Source organism: Marmota monax, unplaced genomic scaffold (genome assembly GCF_021218885.2).
Source record: "Marmota monax isolate L192 unplaced genomic scaffold, Marmota_monax_Labrador192_F-V1.1 WCK01_AAM20220418_F8-fsc00168, whole genome shotgun sequence".
NCBI classification, from domain to species: Eukaryota; Metazoa; Chordata; class Mammalia; order Rodentia; family Sciuridae; genus Marmota; species Marmota monax.
In genome coordinates this window covers 3,055,111-3,078,056 of record NW_026692492.1, presented here as the reverse complement: position 1 = coordinate 3,078,056, position 22,946 = coordinate 3,055,111, and the positions used below count along the sequence as shown (strand labels likewise).

General features: G+C 43.7%; 2 protein-coding genes and 1 long non-coding RNA gene across 15 annotated transcripts in view; 2 read left to right on the top strand and 1 right to left on the bottom strand.

Annotated features, from left to right (window-relative positions):
• Nucleotides 1–3,584, top strand: part of LOC124092090 (zinc finger protein 14-like) — a 19,883-nt gene extending 16,299 nt beyond the window's left edge. For all 11 annotated transcript variants that reach the window (XM_046443401.2, XM_046443400.2, XM_046443404.2 and 8 more), the window contains one exon: nucleotides 493–3,584. In XM_046443401.2, the coding sequence (XP_046299357.2) occupies nucleotides 493–2,074 (1,582 nt within the window). In that variant the 3' untranslated portion in view covers nucleotides 2,075–3,584. The remainder of the gene's footprint in view (nucleotides 1–492) is intronic.
• Nucleotides 892–10,969, bottom strand: LOC131424151 (uncharacterized). The gene is made up of 2 exons (XR_009226705.1): nucleotides 10,841–10,969; nucleotides 892–9,247 (listed from the first exon to the last, which is right to left on the bottom strand). It is a non-coding gene; the product is annotated as an uncharacterized LOC131424151 (long non-coding RNA).
• On the top strand, nucleotides 9,984–22,946 carry LOC131424150 (igE-binding protein-like). Of its 3 annotated transcripts, none has more exons than XM_058579064.1 (3): nucleotides 9,984–11,136; nucleotides 13,726–13,807; nucleotides 15,840–22,946. In XM_058579064.1, exons 1-2 carry the CDS (start codon nucleotides 10,262–10,264, stop codon nucleotides 13,754–13,756), a joined length of 906 nt encoding a protein of 301 aa, XP_058435047.1. In that variant the 5' UTR covers nucleotides 9,984–10,261; the 3' UTR covers nucleotides 13,757–13,807; nucleotides 15,840–22,946. The 3 variants fall into 3 exon arrangements, with proteins under 3 accessions (XP_058435047.1, XP_058435045.1, XP_058435046.1); XM_058579063.1 differs by having other exon boundaries at nucleotides 11,023–11,136; XM_058579062.1 differs by lacking the exon at nucleotides 13,726–13,807.

The following is a 22,946-nucleotide window of genomic DNA, read 5'->3' as shown; positions in this document are numbered from 1 at the left end:
AGTATTCATAATTTGAAATGTATTTATTCTTATAAAATTTTTTTTTACTAGAAATGTATACTTAACTGTAACAGATATTCAGTCTTTTCCAAGTACTTGGCATGCCAAAAGTATATGAAATTGCATGTGAATATCACTATTTGGATAAATACCATAGGGAAGCTGCATTGCAAAGGATTATTTCCTTTGGATATCTTGATTTTCAGGCAATTTGAACACATCAGGAAGCCTAGCCTTTACCTGATGTTGGTAGTAATGTAAGCCTAGGACCCATAAATAAGTATAAAATCATGAATGAATCAAGCATTGATAATGTTCTGGTCATTCTTGAAAGAAGCCATGTGGTAAACTTAAACAGCCAAGAAGGTAGTGTGGGGAAACTTTCAATGAAATTCCAGTTCTTAAATGGACAAAGAAAAATTTTAATAGAGTAAGTCCATGTGGTTGTTATATGTGTGCCAAGGACTTCATATGTGCTTCATTCCTTCATAGGCACATCACATCTCACTCTGAACACAAATGCTACAAGCCTGATGAATGTGAAGAGAAGCCATGTGAATTTAAACAGCACAGGCAATCCCTGGTTTCTGTCAAAAGTGTTCACACACAAATGTTAATACAAACTGGAGATGGACCCTATGAAAGTACAGTATGTGGGAAAGTCTCCAGTTGTTCCAGTGACATCCAAAGGCATGAAGATACTCATACTGGGTGGCAACCCTATGAATATCAACAATGTGGTGAAGCCTCATCTTCTCCCACAGGTGTTCAAAGACACATGAGAACACACAGTGGAGGTAAACCTTTTCAATGTGAGGTATGTGGGAAAGCCTTTCATTTCTCCTCTTCAGTTAGAAGACATGAAAGAATTCATTCTGGAGAGAAACTCTATCACTGTAAACAAGGTGGTCAAACCTTTATTTCACACACAAGTCTTCAAAGGCACAGGATCACACACACGGGGAATGCACATTTTAAACGTAAGGTATGTGGGAAAGACTTTGCTTATCCCAGTTTACTTAGAATACATCAGAGAACCCATACTGGAGAGAAGCCCTATGAATGTAAGCAGTGTGGGAAAGCCTTTGCTAGATCCAGTGAACTTCGCATACATGAAAGAACTCATACTGGAGAGAAGCCCTATAAGTGTAAGCAGTGTGGAAAAGCCTTTGTTACATCCAGTCACCTTCACTCACATGAAATAACTCATACTGGAGAAAAGCCCTATGAATGTAAGCAGTGTGGCAAACCCTTTGCTAGATCCACTGACCTTCAGATTCATGGAAGAACACATACTGGAGAGAAGCCCTATGAGTGTAAGCAGTGTGGCAAAGCCTTCAGTCATTTCTCTGGCCTTCACTCACATAAAAAAATTCATACTGGAGAGAAGCCTTATGCATGTGATCAGTGTGGCAAAGCCTTTGCTAGGTCCAATACCCTTCACAGACATGAAAGAACACATACTGGGGAGAAGCCCTATGAATGTAAGTATTGTGGAAAAGCCTTTGCTAGTTCTAGTTACCTTCCCAAACATGAAAAATCTCATACTGGAGAAAAGCCCTATGAATGTGAGCAGTGTGGCAAAGCCTTTTCTACATCCAGTTACCTTCAGATTCATGGAAGAACACATACTGGGGAGAAGCCCTATGAATGTAAGCAGTGTGGAAAAGCCTTTGCTAGATCCACTTCCCTTCAGATTCATGGAAGAATGCATACTGGAGAGAAGCCCTATGAGTGTAAGCAGTGTGGAAAAGCCTTCACTTATTTCTCTGGCCTTCATGCACATAAAACATTTCATATTACAGAGAAGCCTTATGCATGTAAGCAGTGTGGCAAAGCCTTCACTCGTTCCTCTGACCTTCACTTACATAAAAAAATTCATACTGGAGAGAAGCTTTATGCATGTAAGCAGTGTGGCAAAGCCTTTGCTAGTTCCAGTGAACTTCAAACACATGGAAGAACACATATCGGAGAGAAGCTCTATGGTTGTAAACAATGTGGAAAAGCCTTTGTTACATCTGCTCAGCTTCACTTACATGAAGCAACCCATAGTGCAGAGAAATCAGACTCATGAAAACAACTGGCAAAGTCTTCTGTTAATAAGGTTTCACTCATTAACATGTAGTAAGTTTTCTGAAGAAAAATTCTTTGAATGTGGTAAATCAATATTTCTTGTCCATTTCAAAGAGAAGAAAGTGCTCACATGTTTGAATATCTATCTATCTGTCATCTATCTATCTATCTGTCTGTCTGTCTGTCTATCAATAGTACTGGGGATTTAGTCTGGTGGTCATCTATCACAGAGCCATGGTGAAGGCGATCTCCCACTCACTGTCTTGACAGGGTCACAGTGAGGATGAATGCTGGCAAAGCCGCACTGGTTGGTGGGAAACAGAAAGCATGAGACCCTTTTTTGTATAATTGGGACTTTTCATTTTCATGCTTATGTTTCTGACAGGAGGCATGAGTATGTTAAATGCTAAACAAATTAAATTTCAGATGGCTAGAACATAACAGGTAGTTCATGCCTTGGAGGCTGTTCTACTACCCCTCAGCATATCAAGGACAAAGTAGAAGGCTGTTCTTCTATCTCAGTACACTGAGGACAAATGTGATATTGGACAACAATCATCCTCTGAAAAGTCACGAGAATTTTAGGCACCACATCGATTATATCAACTAGAACCCAAGCTCTTAGAAAACCTAATTATTATGCTTGTTTTTCAAAGCCCACCATATGTAGTCTCATTTTTGATTGAGGAAAGTTATATTATACACTTAGGAAAGTTAAAACATATAAAGGTATATTCTCTTTTTATAAACCCTTTTTTACTTTACATAGGGATTTATGATGAACATAGTTAATATTGGCGGAAAGTGCACTGATGTTTAGAACTTACTTTCTATTGAGAACGATTATAAAGATATGAGAACTAGTGCACCTTGACTGAGAAACAAAGAAACTCTTTGAGAAAGCAGCTCAACCAGGTTTATGAGAATAAATTTAGGAAGTAATTAAAGTAGCCTTATAAGATATATTTTTAGAATAATGTTAGAAATATTATCCTATTTAGACTTTGGGGTTTAGAAATTCTGAATTTTTTGTTGTATGGGTTTCTGATATATTTTAAGAATGATTTATAAACTTTAGGATATTTTAAGTATAAGATTTAAGGGGACTTTTTTAGATGAGAATTTTAGATTCGAAATAAAGTAAAGGTGTACTTTAAATTTAAAGGTTAATGATAGGTTCAGAGACTTAGAATCTGGTTTCGTAGTTTGGCATTAGTCAATAAGAAAATAGTAAATCTTGGGAAAATCTGAAAAATGTAAATTAGTGATGCATTTTATTAATGATTCTGTACTTTTAATAATTAAATAACTAAAGGTCATATCCTGGAAAAATGGAAATTAATGTTACATTTTTTGTATCCCTAATCATGGTTAAGGAAATGTCATGTCTTGGCAAAAGTTTTAGATTGTATAATCAATGGCGTATCTGAATCTATAATGATGAGAAAATTTGCAATAAAAGATGACCCGAGAAAGCTGCATTAGCTCTCTCTCTCTGGAGATTTCTCCAACGGAACGACTCCTGTCTCATCTTTTCGCCGACACCACTCATCCTTCAGGACCCCCTGGACCCCGCGAGGGCAGGACAAGAACAGGATCAAGTCATCCTTTTCTCTACATGCCCTCACTAGTGCAGTTCTTTCATCCTCACTGTGTCATGCAACTATTGATTTCTTTGACTTTTCTCACAACGATGCTGCCCACTGCTTTTTCTCAAAAATTGATTATTACTTCATGACTTCTCAATTTATTCTTTTGTTTGTTTCTAAAGTTTGGTTACACATTGTGTATGTGGGTTGAGGCCTGTGCACTCCAGCATTCTGTGCAGATTGGCTAAATATCTCTTTTTTCCTCCTTTGCTCCCTTCTTTCCTTCAGATTTCACCCAGGAGTGCTCCACCACTGAGCTTCCCCCTAGCCCTTTTATTGTTACTTTTTGAGATGGGGTGACGCTGGCCTCAAACATGTGGTCACCCTGCCCCAGCCTCCTAGCAGCTAGGACCATAGAGATGTGTCCTTTTGTGCTCTGTGACTGGCCTCTTCCTTTTCCTTGGTGCCTTATTGTCCTGTTGATGACTCTGGGACCACCACTCTGTCACCCGTGTTTCTTCTAAGTCTCATGTGTTGTGTTGTATGTAGGCACATTAAAGGGCATTATAAAAGTTGTAATTTTTATGTATTCTTTGGAGAGGCATCTTCTCAAAATATACTTTGCCCTGTACTTAATTAATTGAGTGGCTTTCTGTTTCTTTTCTTTCCCTGGTGCCAGGGACCCAATCTTGCCTTGTGCCTGCTAGACAGGTGCTTTAGCACTGAGGACTCCTCTAGCTCAGGTGGTGAGTTTGCTGCTGCTGTGTGCGTGGTCCCTGCGTGGACCCCACTGAGGACCACTTTGGTAGATGCAGCTCTGCAGGTTTTTCCCATGTTTTCACCTGGTCCCTTTCTTAAACATCTTGTACAGCAGGGAATTTCAACCACTGAGATCCACCTTAGATTTTCTCCCCATGACTAATACTTAGGTGAAATATGCCAGAAAACCCAGGCTGGTCTTGTCTCTGTGTTCAGGGTACCTCAGTAGCCCTGGGAACATCGTCTGATGCTTTTCTTCATACACAGCATGTGATCAAAACTAGGTAAGGAGGGACCCAGTCGGATGTCCTAATGTATTGGTGCCCCCTTCTGCACCTAAGAATCTTAAATAAACTTCTCCAGAGATCCTCACCATAATATTCTTTAAAACAAATATCAGGAAAAGGTTTTGCAAAGATATCAATATATGTTAGAATGAAGATGTGATGATGTTACTTTGTTTTTGGTAAAGCTTGGAAGATCTCCGAATAATCTCAAAAATGACTAAAAATTCACTTTCTTTGAACAACCAAAAAAAAAATTTATGTAGACTCCTACAAAAATAAAATAAAATAAACCTCCACCCCCTCCCACTGGGTGTAAAGATAATGAAATTCCAACATCAAGGTCCAGAAAATTTTAGGTGATACCCCTCTGAACCCTGCCGCTAATAAGTCAGCTCCCTGAATCTTCCTCAGGTGTCCAGCCTCATCTGCCCCACGTCACTAATAGAGCCTCCATTGGCAAAAGATTTCACATGGTACCCAGGAATTTTTCTTTTAACATTAACAGCAGGGTCTCTGATGGGATTCAGGAGCACTGGTTTCAAGGTTCCTAGACACTTTAGAGCTTCCTTTCCCAGCAGTCATGACCCAGACAAAATCCACAGTGGGTGCAGCACCGGGAGGTGGTCACCCTTCATGAAGACAATACCCTTCTTGACACTACAGCCAATAAATTTCCAGGAGTCTTGCTTGCCAGTGCTTGCCCTGTGGTGCAGGGGATCCTGCATATTGGTATGAACTTCTGGGTGTTCTTGCTGTGCTCTGCTGGGGTCATTGTGCCCAAGAGGCCTGGACACTGCTGGTCCTGGGGTCTATTAATGACTGTGGAGCAGGAGGCACTTGCATGGATGCCCATTTACTCCTGGGTCTGATGAACTTCCTGGGCCATGACCACCCATTTGTGCCTGGATCTTCTCTTCACTGTTGCCTTCTTCCCTGCACTGCCTGAGCTCAGAGTCCCCTCAGTTCTCCACACTCATGTTCCTCTTTCATGATGGCCTTGGTGGCCACCAGGGAACATACTCCCTCTCAGCCTCATGGGCTCCCATCAGACCCCTCTCTGCACAGGGTCACCATGGTGTACACTGCAGGTTTGGCATCTCCCCCTGCTGTGGAGTCTTGGTACACTGGGCCCAGGGTCAACCTGTGTGTGCTGCAGGGTGGGCATCTCCTCCTGTTCCCTGGAACCCTGGTACACTCTGCCCCTACCCTGGGTACCCTGCAGGGAGGACAGAGGGCCTCCAGCAGAGAACCTGGGTTTTAATCTGCTGTGATAGTGTGATTTAAGGACAGGTCAATGACCTCCATTGACCTGTCCTGTGCCCACCCTAGGGAAGACTCTGCAGGGCACCCTGGATGTATTATGCTCCCTGGAACATACCCCCAGAAAGAACTGTGTTTGTGTCATCTGTGAATGGTCCTAGGTCCTAGGATGAATGTCACTTGGGAAAGGGACAGGAACACACTGTGCTCCAGAAGAGGCCAGCATGGAACTTCCCGGGGAGGCATGGCACCTGTCTTAGTGCGCCCAGTTCTCTGAGTTCGCAAAGGACAGATGAGGCTCACCCTGGGCGGTTCCTCCTACAGCCCTCCCCCACCTCAGCTGTTGCCAAAGCAACAAAGGGCCCCCAGATTTTGAATTTTGACTTTGGCTTGGGGGGGGGGCTGGCACACAGACACCTTGCTGATTTCACTTTCGGGGAGTGATGAATGACAGATGTTGAACAGTGATTATAAACACAGGCTGCGTGAGAAGCTTTTGTCCAGCCAGGAATGAGGTGGGTTCTGAGCCCACTGGAGGCAGTCTGGGCTCAGCCAGGACCTTGGGTGGGTTGTGGGTGTGAAATGCACACCTGCTTGGTGACATTCTCCACTTAGAGTGGGTTATGGGGACTTCTTGTCACAATAACTCTGTGGTTACATCACAGGTCTTCTTAGGAATATGGATCCCAACAAAATTACGTTTGAAGGAAGAGATGACCGATGTCACACACAAAGGCAAAGTTTTTGGCTTTTTCTTATTTTTTTTTTTGAGGGGGGTTATGCAACCCAGGGGGCTCGTATGCTTTGAATATCCCATCAGCATTCACAAAGGGTGCACCCTGAGTGTCCTACCACTTTCTCAGGTGCAAAATTCAAAGAGAAGATGAAACACTTCACCTAAGAGCTTTTGCAGTCAGATGTGCAAAAATTGATTGAGAATCTCACTATAGATATGAAACCCAAAGGCAGTGACCCAGCCCCTAGAGCTCAAGGAATTTCCCCATGGACTGGCAGATGACAGGTGCTAGTCTCTTCCCTTCTACCTTGGAGGAGGCTGCATCTGGTGGGAGAAAAGCTATAGAAGGTCAGACCTTGTTCTTCATGCACCCAAAGCTGACCACCTAGTGGCCCCCCATAAGGACAGTTATGTTCCCCTGAGGACAACTGGCAAAGTACAGAGACACTGGGGGTGTCCCACTTTGGGATGTGGTGCTATTGGTGAGCAGCAGGTGGAGACCAGAAATGTTGTTCAACATCCTACAATGAACAGGATGGGCCCATCACAGAGAGTGATCTGGGCCAGTGTACCAGTAGGACCAAGGCTAAAGAACCCAGCCTTAGCATGAGAATCTGTCAGTCCTCCAATTCATCCAGCCAGCCAGCCACCCATCCAGCCAACCATCCATCTGCCCATCCATCCATCCATCCATCCACTCACCCACCCACCCATTCATCCACCATTCAACCATCTACCCATCCATCCATCCATCCATCCATCCACTCACCCACCCACCCATTCATCCACCATTCAACCATCCACCCATCCATCCATCCATCCATTTATCTATTCATCCATTCACTCATCCAGCCATCTGCCCATCCACCCATCCATCCATCCATGCATCCATCTATCCATCCATCTATCCGTCTATCCGATGGGAGCATCCATCCATCCTTCCATCCACCCACACACACACCCAACATCCATCCATCCATCCGTTCATCCATTTACCCATCCACCCATCCATCCATCCAGGCAACCAACTATCCATCCATCCATCCATGCATCCATCCACACATCCATGCATCCATCCATCCACCCACCCACCCATCAATCCACCCATGTATCCATCCATCTCTCCAGGCAACCATCTATCCACCCACCCATCCATCCATCCACCCATCCTACCATCCACCCATCCATCCATCTATCCATGCACCATGGGTGGACAGGCAGATAGACAAATGGATGATGCCTGGATGAAAACATGGACAGATGGGTGGGTGGAGGGATGGCTCGCTCATGGATGGATACATAAGATGCATGCTGATGGATTTGGGGAAAAATTCTAGTGATTTGCTAACCCTGAGAATAAAGGGCTCAGAACGGATTACAATTTTACAAGCCTGTGTGTAATCCTCTATACAGTTTAGCCAAAATAAGAAAATACCCCACTCTCTAAGATCCTCTGGCCTCCAAAGACCCCCTTCAGAATTTCTCTTTGGCCCCCAGTTTGGCCCTGGCTCCCCCACACCCCAGTAAGACATGATTTTTGCCCTAGTCTCCAGTCATACTGGGGATCAGGGTTTCTGTGAACACAGAATATGTGAGTATGTTTTGGACTCACTGCTTTCAAATCCTTTGGGTCTGAACCCAGCGGTGGCATTGCTGGGTCATAGTGTGATTCAGTCTTAAGCTTTTGAGGGGTCACCATATTGTTCTGCCAAGGGCCACCTGGAGCCCAGGAGCTGGAGAGGCAGGAGGAGGCTCCCTGGAGCCTGTGGAGGGAGCTGGACACTATTGTAAGAGGCGGGTCCTGTCCACACCTTGACCCCAGAACCTGTGAGTGGGACCTTGTATGGAAACAGGGTCTCTGCAGAGGTCGTTAGTGAAGGGTCTGAGATGGGCTCCTCCTGGGTCAGGTGGCCCTCATGCCATGGCCATGTCCTCACGAGAGACAGAGGAGGGGACACAGACACAGAGGAGGAGCCCCGTGGAGACGGAGGCAGAGACTGCAGTGAGGGGCCACCCGCCCAGGGCCACCTGGAGCCCAGGAGCTGGACAGGCAGGAGGAGCCCCCTGGAGGCTGTGGAGGGAGCTCAGGCTGGGACCCTGGTCCAGCTTCTGCCCTCCAGGGCTGGGGTGGGGGGGTGGTTCCTGGATTACTTTTAAGTCTCTTTGTCTTTGGTTATTTAATACAGCAGCCCCAGGAAAACCCTCACAAACTCAGCCCGGCCTCAAGTTGTTTGAGAGGGCTAAGACCCTGTTTTTACTCTTGGAAAAGAATCATGTGTGGTGCTGAGTTCTGGAGCACTAAGAAATTTCATTTGCCCTGGTCGATTTTAAGTGGATTATTCCCCTAAACTGCACACACACAGCACCACCCCACCACCCAAACCGCACTCTACCTCAGTGTACGGTTCCCATAGCAACCAACATCCCCGATGCCCAGATCATCTGCCAAGATCAGCAGGATGTTTGGCTTGGAGGCGTTCGGTGATTTCGGCTCACAGGTCTGCAGAAGCCAACATACAAGGAGGAGAAGCAGCGTGGAGTCCCTGCAGAGGAAAACAAAAGGCAGAAAATAAATGTACAGGATTTGGGATGCAAAGTATACACCATGCACATGTAGATGTCAGGGGTCTGGGGAGGGCTTGAACCACACTCCTATGATGCCAACTGAGCCCCAAGAGAATTATCCAGCTGTGGGAAGCTTCTGGTTTTGCATGGGGTCCAACAGCCCAAAGCGAACCAGGGTGGAGTGACTACTGCTAATGGCCACACAATCAAGATGACACTGAGAGGCCCATTTCCTCCCTGCACCCAAACTGGAGATTCTCAGCAAGCAATCAGAACCTGAGCCCTCATAATAAGAAGGTTCCCTCCACTTCAACCCCATGAAAACAGAGCAGAGGTCCCCTCTTTATCCTCCGGGGACACATTCCAAAACTCTCAGAGGTGGTAGAAAGTTCAACTAGTACCTAACCCTATATAGACTACACTTGTGTAGTACATATAGATGCCTGTCATAACGTATGATTTATAATCTAGGCACAGCAAAGGATTAACAGGGCAAATCATAACCAAATAAAACAGTTGTAACAATGTGCTATGACAAATGCCTGACTTACAAGTTTTTCACTTTGTTTTTTCTCACTTATTTTTGGACATCCGAGAACTGAATCCTGGGAGATTTCTGACCACTAAATTAAGGAACAATCACTGAGTGCATTTGTGGTGATTGTTTTTTGTCGCTACCAACACACGGGGGTTACCCTGGAAATACCCTTTCTTGTTGTGCAAGTCATGGTCTCTTTGAGTTTGTTTTGTAACTAGATGGGTCCTCTGTGTTAAGGTTATTTGAGCTCAACTCTCAGTAAAGCGCGGCCCAACTTGGAGAGAGTTGGGGTTAGAGTCCGGGGCCTGCCGTGTGGGGTCCTTGGTGGGTCAGGAGGTGGCTGATGCTTGCCAGGCGCCTTGGCCCACAGTGCGCGGAGCCAAGGCTGTGCTAAGGAGCAGGCAGGACACTGGGAGGACCGGACCAGCAGGGACACTAGGATTTTAAACCACAGATGGGGGATTCACAGCAACCCCAGAGACCAGGGCAGCCGGCAGAGAAGAGAGTCCCTGAGCGTCTGAACAGGGGGCCAGGAGCCCCACCGCTCCAGGGGCTACTAGGAGCGTCACTGGCGGGTCCTGGGCTCCACCCGCCCCAGGACCCAGAGGGAATCCGAATGGGAGGGGCAGAGCGGGTCTTAGTGGGGGGACACTCCAGCGCATCTGTGTCGACCTGGTGTGGGGGGACAGAGGCTGTGAGGGGGCAGGGACCGGGTCTTGGAGGGGTTCGGAGGCCCGAGGGTCTCAGCGTGGGGAGGCGAGTCTCCGAGGCCCTGGGGTGGGGCGTCGCAGGCGCAGTGTCCGCAGCTCCACCCGGGGCCCCCCTCCTGCTCGGCCTGGACCCCCTCCTCCTGCTCGGCCCCCCACTCCCTCTGCGCCCCACCCCAGCGCTGCTCTCCGGGCTGCGCAGAGAATGCGCCCGGGGCTGGGTTTCGGTGACCCGCCATTTCCGGGCACCTCCGCTTCGTTCCCAGGGTCTCGCGCTTGTCCCCTCCCCAGGCCTGAGTGGCTCTGCATCAAGGAGTCCCGCGCACCTGGCGGTGGCCGAGGCACGTCCCCTGGGCCTGCGAGCACTCTTCTGCGTGGATCCCATGGCTGAGTGCTGGCGCCGGGGCAGGACCTTGACCCCAGACCTGGGCATGATCCCGCCCACGCTGGCGTCTCCGCCCACCTGGCTGCTGGGCGCGCTCCTGGACCCCCACGGCTCACTTCATCCGATTAACCTCCCGACTCCTGGGGAATGGCGCCTGAAAACTGGTTCTCCGGGTCCCCACCGCCAGGTGAAGCTGGGGCTTCTGGAGCTGCTTAATCTGGATGGAGCCCGAGCAGGGTGACTGCCCCATGCAGCCAGGGCGGCCTATGGGACCCCCTTTTTAAAAATTCCTTCCAGAGGTCTTCGGACAGCCCCACCCCCCTCATAGAATTGGTGCGAATTCAGCTCCACCAGGCTCCGTGTTTGGAATCTCCAGGGTGCTGGACTCTTGCTCCTTTGTGTAAGCAGGCAGGGCCTGGGGTGAAGGCAGAATTAAACCGGCAGTCAGTATAGACAGGAAATGGAGCTCAGGCTTGGGGCTGTTCCTTGCAGAGACAGTTATGGGTCCTGTGGGGAGCTGTCCTTGGCTGGCCAGCTAAATTCTGTCAATTTGGACACAACTGGGACTTGGTGTGCTTTCTGAGTGACCTGCCCCACAACAGAGTGCCTAATGATTAAGGTCAAAATGTAGAAGCTTACTCATGATTGGCAAAGGTTACAGGAAAATATTTTAAACCATGTCCTCAATATATTGAAAGACCCTCCGACTCCCTGTCCAAGGAAAAGCACACGAGACACTGGCTGCAAAAGCAAGAGGCGATTTATTGATACACAGGCGCCTGCGGGTGCTCAGCAAGACCTCAGCCGGAGCTTCGGTGAACTGGCACACCGGGCTTTGGGGCACAGATCTTTTATAGGGTAAAGGAGCAGGTTTCGCGCGCGGTAAGCAACAGGTTTCTTATTGGTCTTTTTGAACCTAGCATATAGGTTACCTAAAAGGCAAGGTTGTTTTTCACTGTATGTTCCTGGAAAAACCACATAAAAACCACTTGTTTTTCACTGTATGTTTCCGTTTGCTCAACCGTGCCGGTTCTTTCCCAACCATCCTGTTCTTTCCTAATCGGTTACACTTAACTGATTATCTGAAAAACACATCTGACGCCTGTGCAGGTGCAAAAGCAAGCCCTGATGATTTTGTAACTGGGCCTAAAGTTATTGGGCTGGGGTCTCTCAATATCTTAGGTAATCAATATGTCAGAAAAGATTGTGACTCTTGAAAAGTATGTACATCTGGTGCAGCCAATTTGGAAAGCAGTATGGAGATTTCTTGGAAAGCTGGGAATGGAGCCACCATTTGACCCAGCTATTCCCATTCTTGGTCTATTCCCTAAAGACCTAAAAAGAGCATGCTACAGGGACACTGCTACATAGATGTTCATAGCAGCACAGTTCACAATAGCAAGACTGTGGAACCAACCTAGATGCCCTTCAATAGACAAATGGATAAAAAAAATGTGGCATTTATACACAATGGAGTATTACTCTGCATTAAAAAATGACAAAATCATAGAATTTACAGGGAAATGGATGGCATTAGAGCAGATTATGCTAAGTGAAGCTAGCCAATCCCTAAAAAACAAATGCCAAATGTCTTCTTTGATATAAGGAGAGTAACTAAGATCAGAGTAGGGACGAAGAGCAGGAAAAGAAGATTAACATTTAACAGGGATGAGAGGTGGGAGGGAAAGGGAGAGAGAAGGGAAATTGCATGGTAATGGAAGGAGACCCTCAGGGTTATACAGTGGAGGGGGTAGAGAGAGGGGAGGGGAGGAGAGGGGAGAGGTGGGGAGGGGGGAGGGTGGAGGATGGGAAAGGCATCGGAGCACAACAGACACTAGTATGGCAATATGTAAATCAATGGATATGTAACTGATGTGATTCTGCAATCTGTGTATGGGGTGAAGGTGGGAGTTCATAAACCACTTGAATCAAAGTGTGGAATATGATATGTCAAGAAATTTGTAATGTTTTGAACAACCCACAATTAAAAATTAAAAAAAAAAAGAAAAGTATGTACATCAAATAATTTTTGGGCTTTGAGGTTATTTATTAACTACCTGGAAAGATATCTGCAAAAAAAAAGATATAAAAATAAAGGTCCCCCTAAGGGCAGCATATTCCTTTTGAAGGCTGCTCAGAACTTGCAAGTTGATGTCCTTCAGGACCACATAAAAATTAATAAATAAAGTTATTGTGTCCAACTACACCTAATTTTTTTTTCTAAAAATTAAAAAGTAGGGACAGAGTAATACTGAGACAATCTCGGTGAATGTGTTTGTCTCTCTGTGCACCATGTCGCCCCTTGACATGTCTTGACAACATTTCAATATCTTGCTGAACCTCACTCCTCAACCTGGGCCCAGGGATGTTTTGTGTCACTGATGAGGCCTCTTTGGTCCAGGTCCCAGAGACACCCTCATGAATAAAAGCAAATCATTGGCCTCAGCCCACAGGCGAAGGGAGACTGTCGCAAGTCTCCACAGAGTTTCCTAAAATGTGAGGATGAAGAGGAGCAAGGAAGAGGTACATGTGCTTGAAAAAGAGTCAAGAGGTTTACCCAGAACGTGACTTGTTCATTGGACACGGGTTAGCAAGGCAGTGAGATTTGAGGGTGGGGCTAATTAAACATACTTAAGCCATTTAAATGTTTATATCATTCTTCATGTGGGAGGAGAAACATGTTCTTCAGAAATAGATCTGAAGTGGAATTTGGGAACAAGTGGTTAAATGTTTAGTCACAGCATTCAGCAGAAATCCTGGGGCAGGAAACACAGAAAACAGGAAGTGTTTGCAGCCCATTCACAAATGCACCCTGTGGCTGGGCAGGGACAGGAGGAATGAAGAGGCAGTGCTTTGATGGACAGCTGAAGCTGGAGAATGAACTGAACTCCCAGAGTGCAAGTTCACAGTAAGGATGTGACTCCTATTTCCTACTTGGATTCTGAATTATTTTCTTTCTGTTTTATTGTTTTCTACATTTAATTTGCTATGAGTGATGATTAATTCAAGACTCACATTATAATCTTACTGGTTTCTGCTTGCTAAATGACCTTCAACAAATCTTCATGATTTCATTTAAATACTTGGGAATTATTTCCCAAGTACTTGATACTGTTTTATACAAAAATGTACAATGAACTTTTGAAAAGATTTTTATTGATTCTAATTAGTTACATATGACAGCAGAATGCATTTTGTCACATTCTACATGGGTGGATTATACCTCCTCATTCTTCTGGTTGCACGTGATATAGAGTTACACTGCTCATGAAGTCAGAGGGTACAGAGGGTAATGACGTCTGATTTATTTTACTTTCAATCCTACCTCCATAACCCCTCCCCTTTTTTCACTTCCCTCTGTGTAATCCAAAATTCCTCTATTCTTCCCAAGAACCTCACCCTTTTTGTGAATTAGATCTGCATTATCTGGGAAAACACTAGGCCTTTGAGTTCTTGGGACTGGCTTATTTCCCTTAGTGTAATATTCTCCATTTTCCGGCAAATGCCATCATTTTGTTCTTCTTTTAGGTTGAGTAGTATTCCATTCTGTATATATACCAAAATTTCTTTAACCATTCATCTGTTGAAGGTCACAGAGATCAGTCCTTTGTTACAAAATGTCATTGAGTCTGACAAACCATCCTCTACCTCAGAGCAAAGCCTGACCCAGGAAGGAGCGTGACCCTTGTCCTTGGAAAGACCCACAGAGCACTCCTAGGCTCATACTCACCCTGCTGAGTTGTTTATGTACAAATAACAGGAGAGATATGCTGGACCAGGTGTCCCTGATTCAGTCAGGCTAGGTGAGGACCCATAGCAACCCCCTACAACCACCAATCAGAATGAGAGAGGGAAAATACCTGGAATTAGAGAAATGCAAGTTAAAACTACCCTGACATTCCATCTCACTCCAGTCAGAAGGGCAATTCACAGGAATACAAGTAACATTAAATATTGGCGAGGATGTGGGAAAAATGCTCACTCATCCATTGCTGGTGGGACTGCAGATTGTTATAACCACTCTGGAAAGCTGTATGGAGATTCCTCAGAAAACGTGAAATGGAACCACCATTTGACCCAGCTATCCCACTCGTTGATTTATACCCAAAGACTTAAAATCAGCACACTATAGTGACTCAGCCACAAAAATGTTTATAGCAGCTCAATTCACAATAGCTCAAATATGCAATCAGCCTAGGTGTGTTATGCTCAAGTTTGGGAACCCCCAAAGACCACGAGAGACCAAGATTGATGTAAGCAGCAAAGAGGTGTTTATTGCCAGCTATCTCGGTCCTCCATGCACACAGCAACTGGTGATGCTGAGAGGCCCCAAGCCCAGGGTTTGCAGCAGTTTTATACACTCTTTGGGGAAGGCAGGGACTTCACATACATCATAGCATCTCTTAGCAAATCATCACACACTGCAGGAAAATCATAAAACAACTCTAAAACATGATTAGCACATTCACTGGCAGGAACAAGTTGGGTAGGGGTGATTGGTTGCTACAAGAGGGGGATTCGTTTGAACTGATTGGTTTAAGCCATGAGGGGAGTATGTGCTGAACTACATGATTTCCTGTTGAGAGCCACAGCTGAAGGGGCCCGAGCAAACTTCCAGCTGCCAGCTGATTGGCTCCTCTGCAGTGATGCTCATTGGGCTGTTTCCCCGCCCTTTCAGACTATGGAGCTGCTCACTGGTGGACTCTTTTTGCTCCACCCACATGACCCACGTGTGACGTGTGTGTTCTAAAAATAAAATTTGTTTCTGCTTGATAAGTGGCTCATGAATTGTGCCTAGACAGACTGTGGCATTTGGTGGCCCACACGGGAACGACTGAGGGTTAGTGATAAGGTAAACTGCTCACCCCTGAGGGCAGGGGTGAGAGGATGGGTAGCCATTTGAAGATTTTTCTTTCATTTTGTTTCGCTTTTGTTTTAAGTTGCCTGAACCTGGAGATGGGTGAGACGGAAGAAAAACCACTCACATCTGAGGAAAAACTATTTGTGTCTGAGGAACACATAGGGAGAAAGGATGGATGGACATTTCAGGAGGATACAAAGGGTGATATAATGATTTTTTGTTGTTCCATTTTTGTTTCATTCTGTTTTGGTTTTGTTTGGCGTTTTCTTGTTGAGTTGTATTATAGTAGAAATATGGGATCAGAAATTAGTAAAAAACAAACTGAAAGAGTGTTAAGTAAATTGTTAGAGGAAGGAGGCATCCCAGTAAAATCAAGAGCAGTCAGGGCATAGGTTGATACAATACAAAAATGTAGCCCATGGCTTTTTAAGGAGGAGTTGTTAAATATATCACAATGGAACCATCATGGTGAAGATTTAAAAAGAATAGAAAAGAAAAGCCCAGGAACTCTTCCAGTTGACACATTGCCATAGTGGACATTCGTATCTTGTTTGCTTAGTCCAAAGAATTCAGTTCAGACAATGGTAGAGGAAGGAGAAGACATATTGATTCAAGTAAAAGAGAAGGTCTCTCAAGTTATTCAGACAGAGGAAAAAATTCAAGTAAAAGAGAAGGTCTCTCTAGCTAGTCAGACAGAGGAAGCAAGTTTAGAGCAGAAAAAGCCATCAGGGGAAAAGTTACAACAGGAGACTGCTACTAACACCTTTCTATCACCAAAGGGCGTAAGTGTCCAACCAACAGCGCCACCTCCATATGCTGGGAGGCCACCAACCCCCATAGTTGATAGATGGGATCTTGATACAGGACCTCAAATATTAGCATGCCCTGTATTTGAGCAGGCAAGAGGGCAGCGAATTCACCATGCTTTAGATTTCAAAACAGTAAAGCAGCTAAAAGAGGCTGTAACAACCTATGGTCCTCAAGCACCCTTCACTGTAAGCATGGTCGAATCCATTACCAACTTGAACATGTCGCCAGCAGATTGGACTAGTATGTGTAAAGCTGTGCTAAATGGAGGACTTTACCTGTTATGGAAGGTTGCCAATGAGGAATTTTGCAAGGAGACGGCTAGGCAAAATGCAGTAGCCAGTTATCCTCAGAGAAATCTAGGTATGTTGTTAGGAAAGGAACCTTATGAGGATCAGCAGCAACAAACTGCATATGATCCTGCCATATACTTACAAATTGCTGTAGATGTGGTTAGAGCATGGAAGACTTTACAAGGACATGGAGGTTTACAAGGTCAATTATCTAAGGTAATACAAGGAGCTAATGAACCTTATGCTGAATTTGTAGATAGGCTTATTCAAACAGCTACCAGAGTTTTGGGGAATACAGAACAAGCAATGCCATCAATAAATCAACTGGCTTATGAGCAAGCAAATCGTTGGTGCAGAGAAGTCATTAGACAATGGAAAAATGAAGATTTAAACACATATATTTAATTATGTAGAGACATTAATGAATAAGGGCAAGTCTTAGCAGTTGCAGTACAACAGGCTTTAGATGCCATGCCAAAAACATGCTACAATTGTGAACAAACAGGACATTTTACAAGGAATTGCCCCATAGGAGGAGGGTTTAACAAAACTAGGTATCAAAGGAGTAGAATATCGGGTATTTGCCCACGATGCTGTAGAGGGAGATATTGGGCTAATGAATGCCATTCTCAAACCACCATAGAGGGTACTCCATTATTAAAAAAAATGAACAAGGACCAGGTGTCTATCCACGAAATCAAGGAGAAAGGCATCAGACTCCATTGTCAAAAAACGGACAGGTGGGCCCAATGCTCTGGGTCCCATGACCACAAATATACGGGGCACTGGAGGAACCCAGCAACACCATCAGGGTAGTGCCCAGGACACATTATCCATTAGATCCCTCACTAGACAAACCAGAGGAATCACAGGATTGGACATCTGCGTCTCCACCAGAACAGTACTAACTCCAGAGATGGGAGTTCAAATCATTCCCACAGGGGTAAAAGGACCTCTTCCCAAAGGAACAGTAGGCTTATTATTGGGGCGCAGTTCTTCTATTCTAAAAGGACTTATGATAAGTCCTGGGGTAATTGATCCTGATTATGAAGGTGAAATAAAAATTATAGCCAGTTCTCCTAAGGGTATATCACCAGGAGATAGAATAGCACAGTTATTAAGAATACCCAGCCTACATGATAAATTTTCCAGTTGTAATGTAGAAAGAGGTTCCAGGGGATTAGGTTTCATAGGTGTAGATTGGGCTATGCTTTCTTTAAATTTAGATTCTCACCCCATGCTAAAACTAAATATTCAAGGACATGAATTTAATGGGCTACTGGATATAGGTGCAGACCTTAGCATCATCTCTCATCAAGAATGGACAAAACATCAGCAATTACAACAAGCCACTCAAATGCTTTGAGGCCTAGGAGTGGTGACTAATCCCCATAGAAGTGCAATGGTATTAGATTGGAAGGATCCTGAAGGATGTGAAGGAACTATACAGCCATATGTATTGGATCATCTTCCCGTAAATTTATGGGGACGAGATGTCCTAGATCAATTAGGACTAACATTAACAAATGACATCAATTCAAATGCATCCACTATTATGGCTAGACAAAGTTTTAGGAAAGGAAAAAGATTAGGAGAACAAGAACAAAGTATAGCAGCACCAATACAAATAGATCAAGGAACAGACAGACATGGGTTGGATTTTCAAAAAGGGCCACTGAGACAATAAAAATTACTTGGAAATCAGAAAGACCAGTGTGGGTTCCTCAGTGGCCCCTGACTAAAAAAAAGATACAAGCAGCCTATGACCTGGTCAAACAACAATTAGTGGAGGGACATATACAACCTTCTGTATCTCCCCATAAAACTCCCATTTTTGTCATCAAAAAGAAATCTGGTAAATGGAGATTATTGCAAGATTTAAGAGCCATTAATAATGAGATGATTATTATGGGACCTGGTCAATCGGGGATTCCCCAATTGTCTGCTTTGCCAAAAACCTGGTATGTTTTAGTTATAGATATTAAAGGTTGTTTTTTTTTTTTCAATTCCAATTCATCCTGAGGATAGTCCACGTTTTGCATTTACTATCACTGCACTGAATCATGAAGGTCCTGATCAGAGATATGAATGGAAAGTACTCCCTCAAGGGATGGCTAACAGCCCAACTATGTGTCAAATTTATGTTAACAAAGTAATCTAGCCACTTAGAAATCAAAATCCTGAACTACAAATATTTCACTATATGGATGATGTATTATTAGCACACAAAGATAAAAACACATTGCTAGAATGTTATGCCACACTTACAAACTTATTAAAAAATTATAATCTAGAGATAGCAATAGATAAAGTACAATTAAATTTTCCAATTAATTATTTAGTTCTATTATCCTCAACCATGGTCCGTCCACCAAAAATTAAAATACGAGTAGATCAACTCAAATCACTTAACGACTTTCAAAAGTTATTAGGAGACATAAATTGGATAAGGCCTTATCTAGGCATACCAACAGGAGAGTTGGGACCTTTATTTGACATTCTAAAAGGTCCATCAGATCCAAATTCACCCTGAATGTTAATGCCTGAAGCAAGAAAGGCATTAAAAATCATTGAAACATATATGGAAAATATGCATTTGGATAGAATTGATATAAGTTTGCCTTTATTATTTATTGTACTACCAACAAAAAATATTCCTACAGGAGTATTTTGGCAAGAAGGTCCATTATTATGGATACATTTATCTTATTCTCCTAACACTATTCTTACTAGGTATCCTGAGGCTGTAGGACAATTAATACTCAAAGGAATAAAAGCAGCAAAGGGAGTGTTTGCAATTTCTTTCAATAAAATTATTACTCCATATACTGTGGATCAAATTGATGAGTTAGCTAATGAGTTAAATACTTGGGCAATAATCATATGCAAATCTAATGTTTCATTTGATAACCACTTACCATCTAATCCTTTGTTGTCTTGTTGGTCATTGCATCCTGTAATTTTTCCAAAAATGACAAGAAAAACACCTATCATGAATGCTCCAAATATATTCACTGATGGGTCAAATAATGGTACAGCAGCAGTAGTTACACCTGATCAAACTTTTACATTTTTAGTACCCAAACAATCAGCTCAAAAGGTAGAGCTTAATGTAGTATTACAAGCTTTTGTGATGTTTAAAGATTCTGTATTTAATTTATTTTCCGATAGTCAGTATATAGTTAATGCTATACTATCCCTTGAAGATGCTGGTAGGATTTCCCCTTCCTCTACTGTTTTCTCTTTGCTTTCCACTATACAAAGTCTAATCTGGGACAGAAAAGATCCATTCTTTATAGGACATATCAGGGCACATACAGGATTGCCTGGAGCCCTTAGTTTGGGCAGTGATTTAGAAGATAAAACATACATTTTTTTTCTATGCTAGAAGAAGCTACAAATTTTCACAAATCCTTCCATGTCAATGCACATACTTTAAAAAGTCATTTTAAAATAAGTAAGGAACAAGCTAGACAAATAATAAAACAATGTCAAAATTGTGTGACATGTTTACCACAAGTTAATCTTGGAGTCAATCCTAGAGGACTTATACTTACATATCTGGCAGATGGACGTCACACACTTGCCAGAATTTGGAAAATTAAAATATTTGCATGTTACAGTTGATACTTCTTCTGGATTTTTGATAGGCTACCTTCATGCCAGAGAAAAAACTAAAGATAGTATAGCTCATTGCTTACAAAATTTTGCCACTGTGGGCATTCCAAAACAGTTAAAAACAGATAATTCCTCTGGTTATTCTTCTACCTCTTTTAAACAATTTTACTCATCATTTGGCATTACTCATATAAGAGGAATCCCATACAATCCACAGGGACAAGGCATAGTTGAAAGAGCTCATCAAACTATTAAAATGTACTTATTAAAGCAAAAAGAGGGAATTGGGAAGGGGTATATATTCCCCAAAGATAAACTTAAAATAACCCTTTTTACTCTAAACTTTTAAAATTTGGATTCATCAGGGCTTAGTGCTATGGAAAGGCATATGTGTCCAAAAATGTACATAAGCCCAAGGTACTTTGGAAGGGTATTCTAACAGACAATTGAAAGGTCCTGACCCAGTAATTGTCTGGAGTCGGGGGTCTGTTTGTGTGTTTTCACAGGGAGAACAGCAGCAGATTTGGATTCCAGAGAGATTAACTAAAGCGATTTCTACAGACCAAAAATAAGATGATTTGGCTCAAATCCATAATAGCTGATATCCAGAACTCCAGTTTAGCTACCCTTACAACTGCGACAGAACCAGGATGCTTTTTTCAATATCTATTTTATTATTGCCCTTTTCCACATCATGAAGTTCTATTTTGTTTTTTGAGCTCATACAGACCTAGGTTAATGTTTTGCTGATCAGTTCTATTTTTTGACTACAGAGTTTTTAAACATTGCAATGGAGATTTCACCTGTAAAAATTTATAAGGCCTTTACTATTATGTTATATGTTGTATGTATTATATTATGTGTGCACATTTGTGTTTTGTGTTGTATGTTTGTATGTACGTATGTCCATATATCATATATGATGAGCGCTTATGAAAAAATGGATCCATATATGTTTTTTTCTTATTCACATGATTTAAATGGTTTAATTTAAATTGGGTAAACAGCTGTTGAGGATTGTTTTAATATGTGAACAAAAAAGGAGGTTAACAGATCTGTTTGTTTACTTTCACCTTTCCTTTTCATTATATTTAATAATTCTGTTCAGGATAATGTAAATTGTTCAGAAAATTGTTTTCTTTTAGTGCCTGCTGGAATGTTCCATAATTTTTTCTTTAGCCATTATTGCCAGAATTCCTATCTTCATCCCAGTGCTGGTGAAGACAAAGATAATACCAATCTACAGCTTCTGCAATAGCTATCACTGAACTGCTTGCAGAACTTGCCTGGACTATGTATCACTTGTATGCATTGTGAACTATCTGTTGGTGCAGCGACTTGTGGTAGTGTTGGGGTATTTTTGCTGATGGTGTCATCGGTGGTACAATTTTTCCAAAAGGAGCCGTCAATTGGCTTGGTGTATCCTCCTCCCTTCTGCTTGTGATGGTCGTTCAGCTACAATTTGGGGGCCAACAGAGATGAGGCAAAGAACCACCCCACCCCCCGCTGGTACAAAGGCCTATCCACAGGTGTGGCTGTATGCTGGACCAGTAGTCAATGACAGGTAAATCCAATTGCAATGGGCCAACCTAAGACAGGAGGCTGATGCCTTGAGGTCAGCTCATCCAATTATGAGTAAGGACCGTATGTAGTATTGGACAACCTAAGGCAGGCATGGTACCTAAGCCATATGCCTGTTGTTTAAACAGAGAGGAGGACATGTTGAGAGCCACAGCTGAAGGGGCCTCAGCAAACTTCCATCTGATTGGCTCACCATGGCCCCAACAAACTTCCAGCTGCTAGCTGTTTGGCTCCTCTGCAGTGATGCTCATTGGGCTGTTTCCCCACCCTTTCAGACCACGGACCTGCTCATTGGGGAACTCTTTTGGCTCCATCCACACGACCCAACCAATCGGCCTCAAGAGCAGGAGGAGTGGGGGGGTTGAGAGGCTTGTGGGGAAACCAGTGGTGGCAGTTGGGCTCTGAGGGAATTCCTGAAGAGCTCGTGTGGTGCAGAGTGTGTATTCTAAAAATAAAGTTCATTTCTGCTGATAAGTGGCTCGTGAATTTTGCCCAGCCAGACTGTGGCAGTTTCCCAACACCATCAACTACTGGGAGGGTCATCTGGCATCCCAGGTATTTTCCCTGTCTCATGCTGATTGGTGGTTGGTAGGGGTCCCCACCTAGCCTGATTGAATCAGGGACACCTGGTGCAGCAGATCTCTCCTGTTATTTGCAGATAAACAACTCAGCAGGATGGATTTGTGCCTAGGAGTTCTCTGTGGGTCTTTCCAAAGACAAGGGTCATGCCCCCTTCCTTGGACAGGCTTTGCTCTGAGGTAGAGGCTGGTTCCTCAGGTGCCCTTCAGCAGATGAATGGATAAAGAAAATGTGACACACACACATACACACACAAGCACACACATGGAGTGTGGGGAGAAAAAAATAAAAGTCTATTGAATTAGACA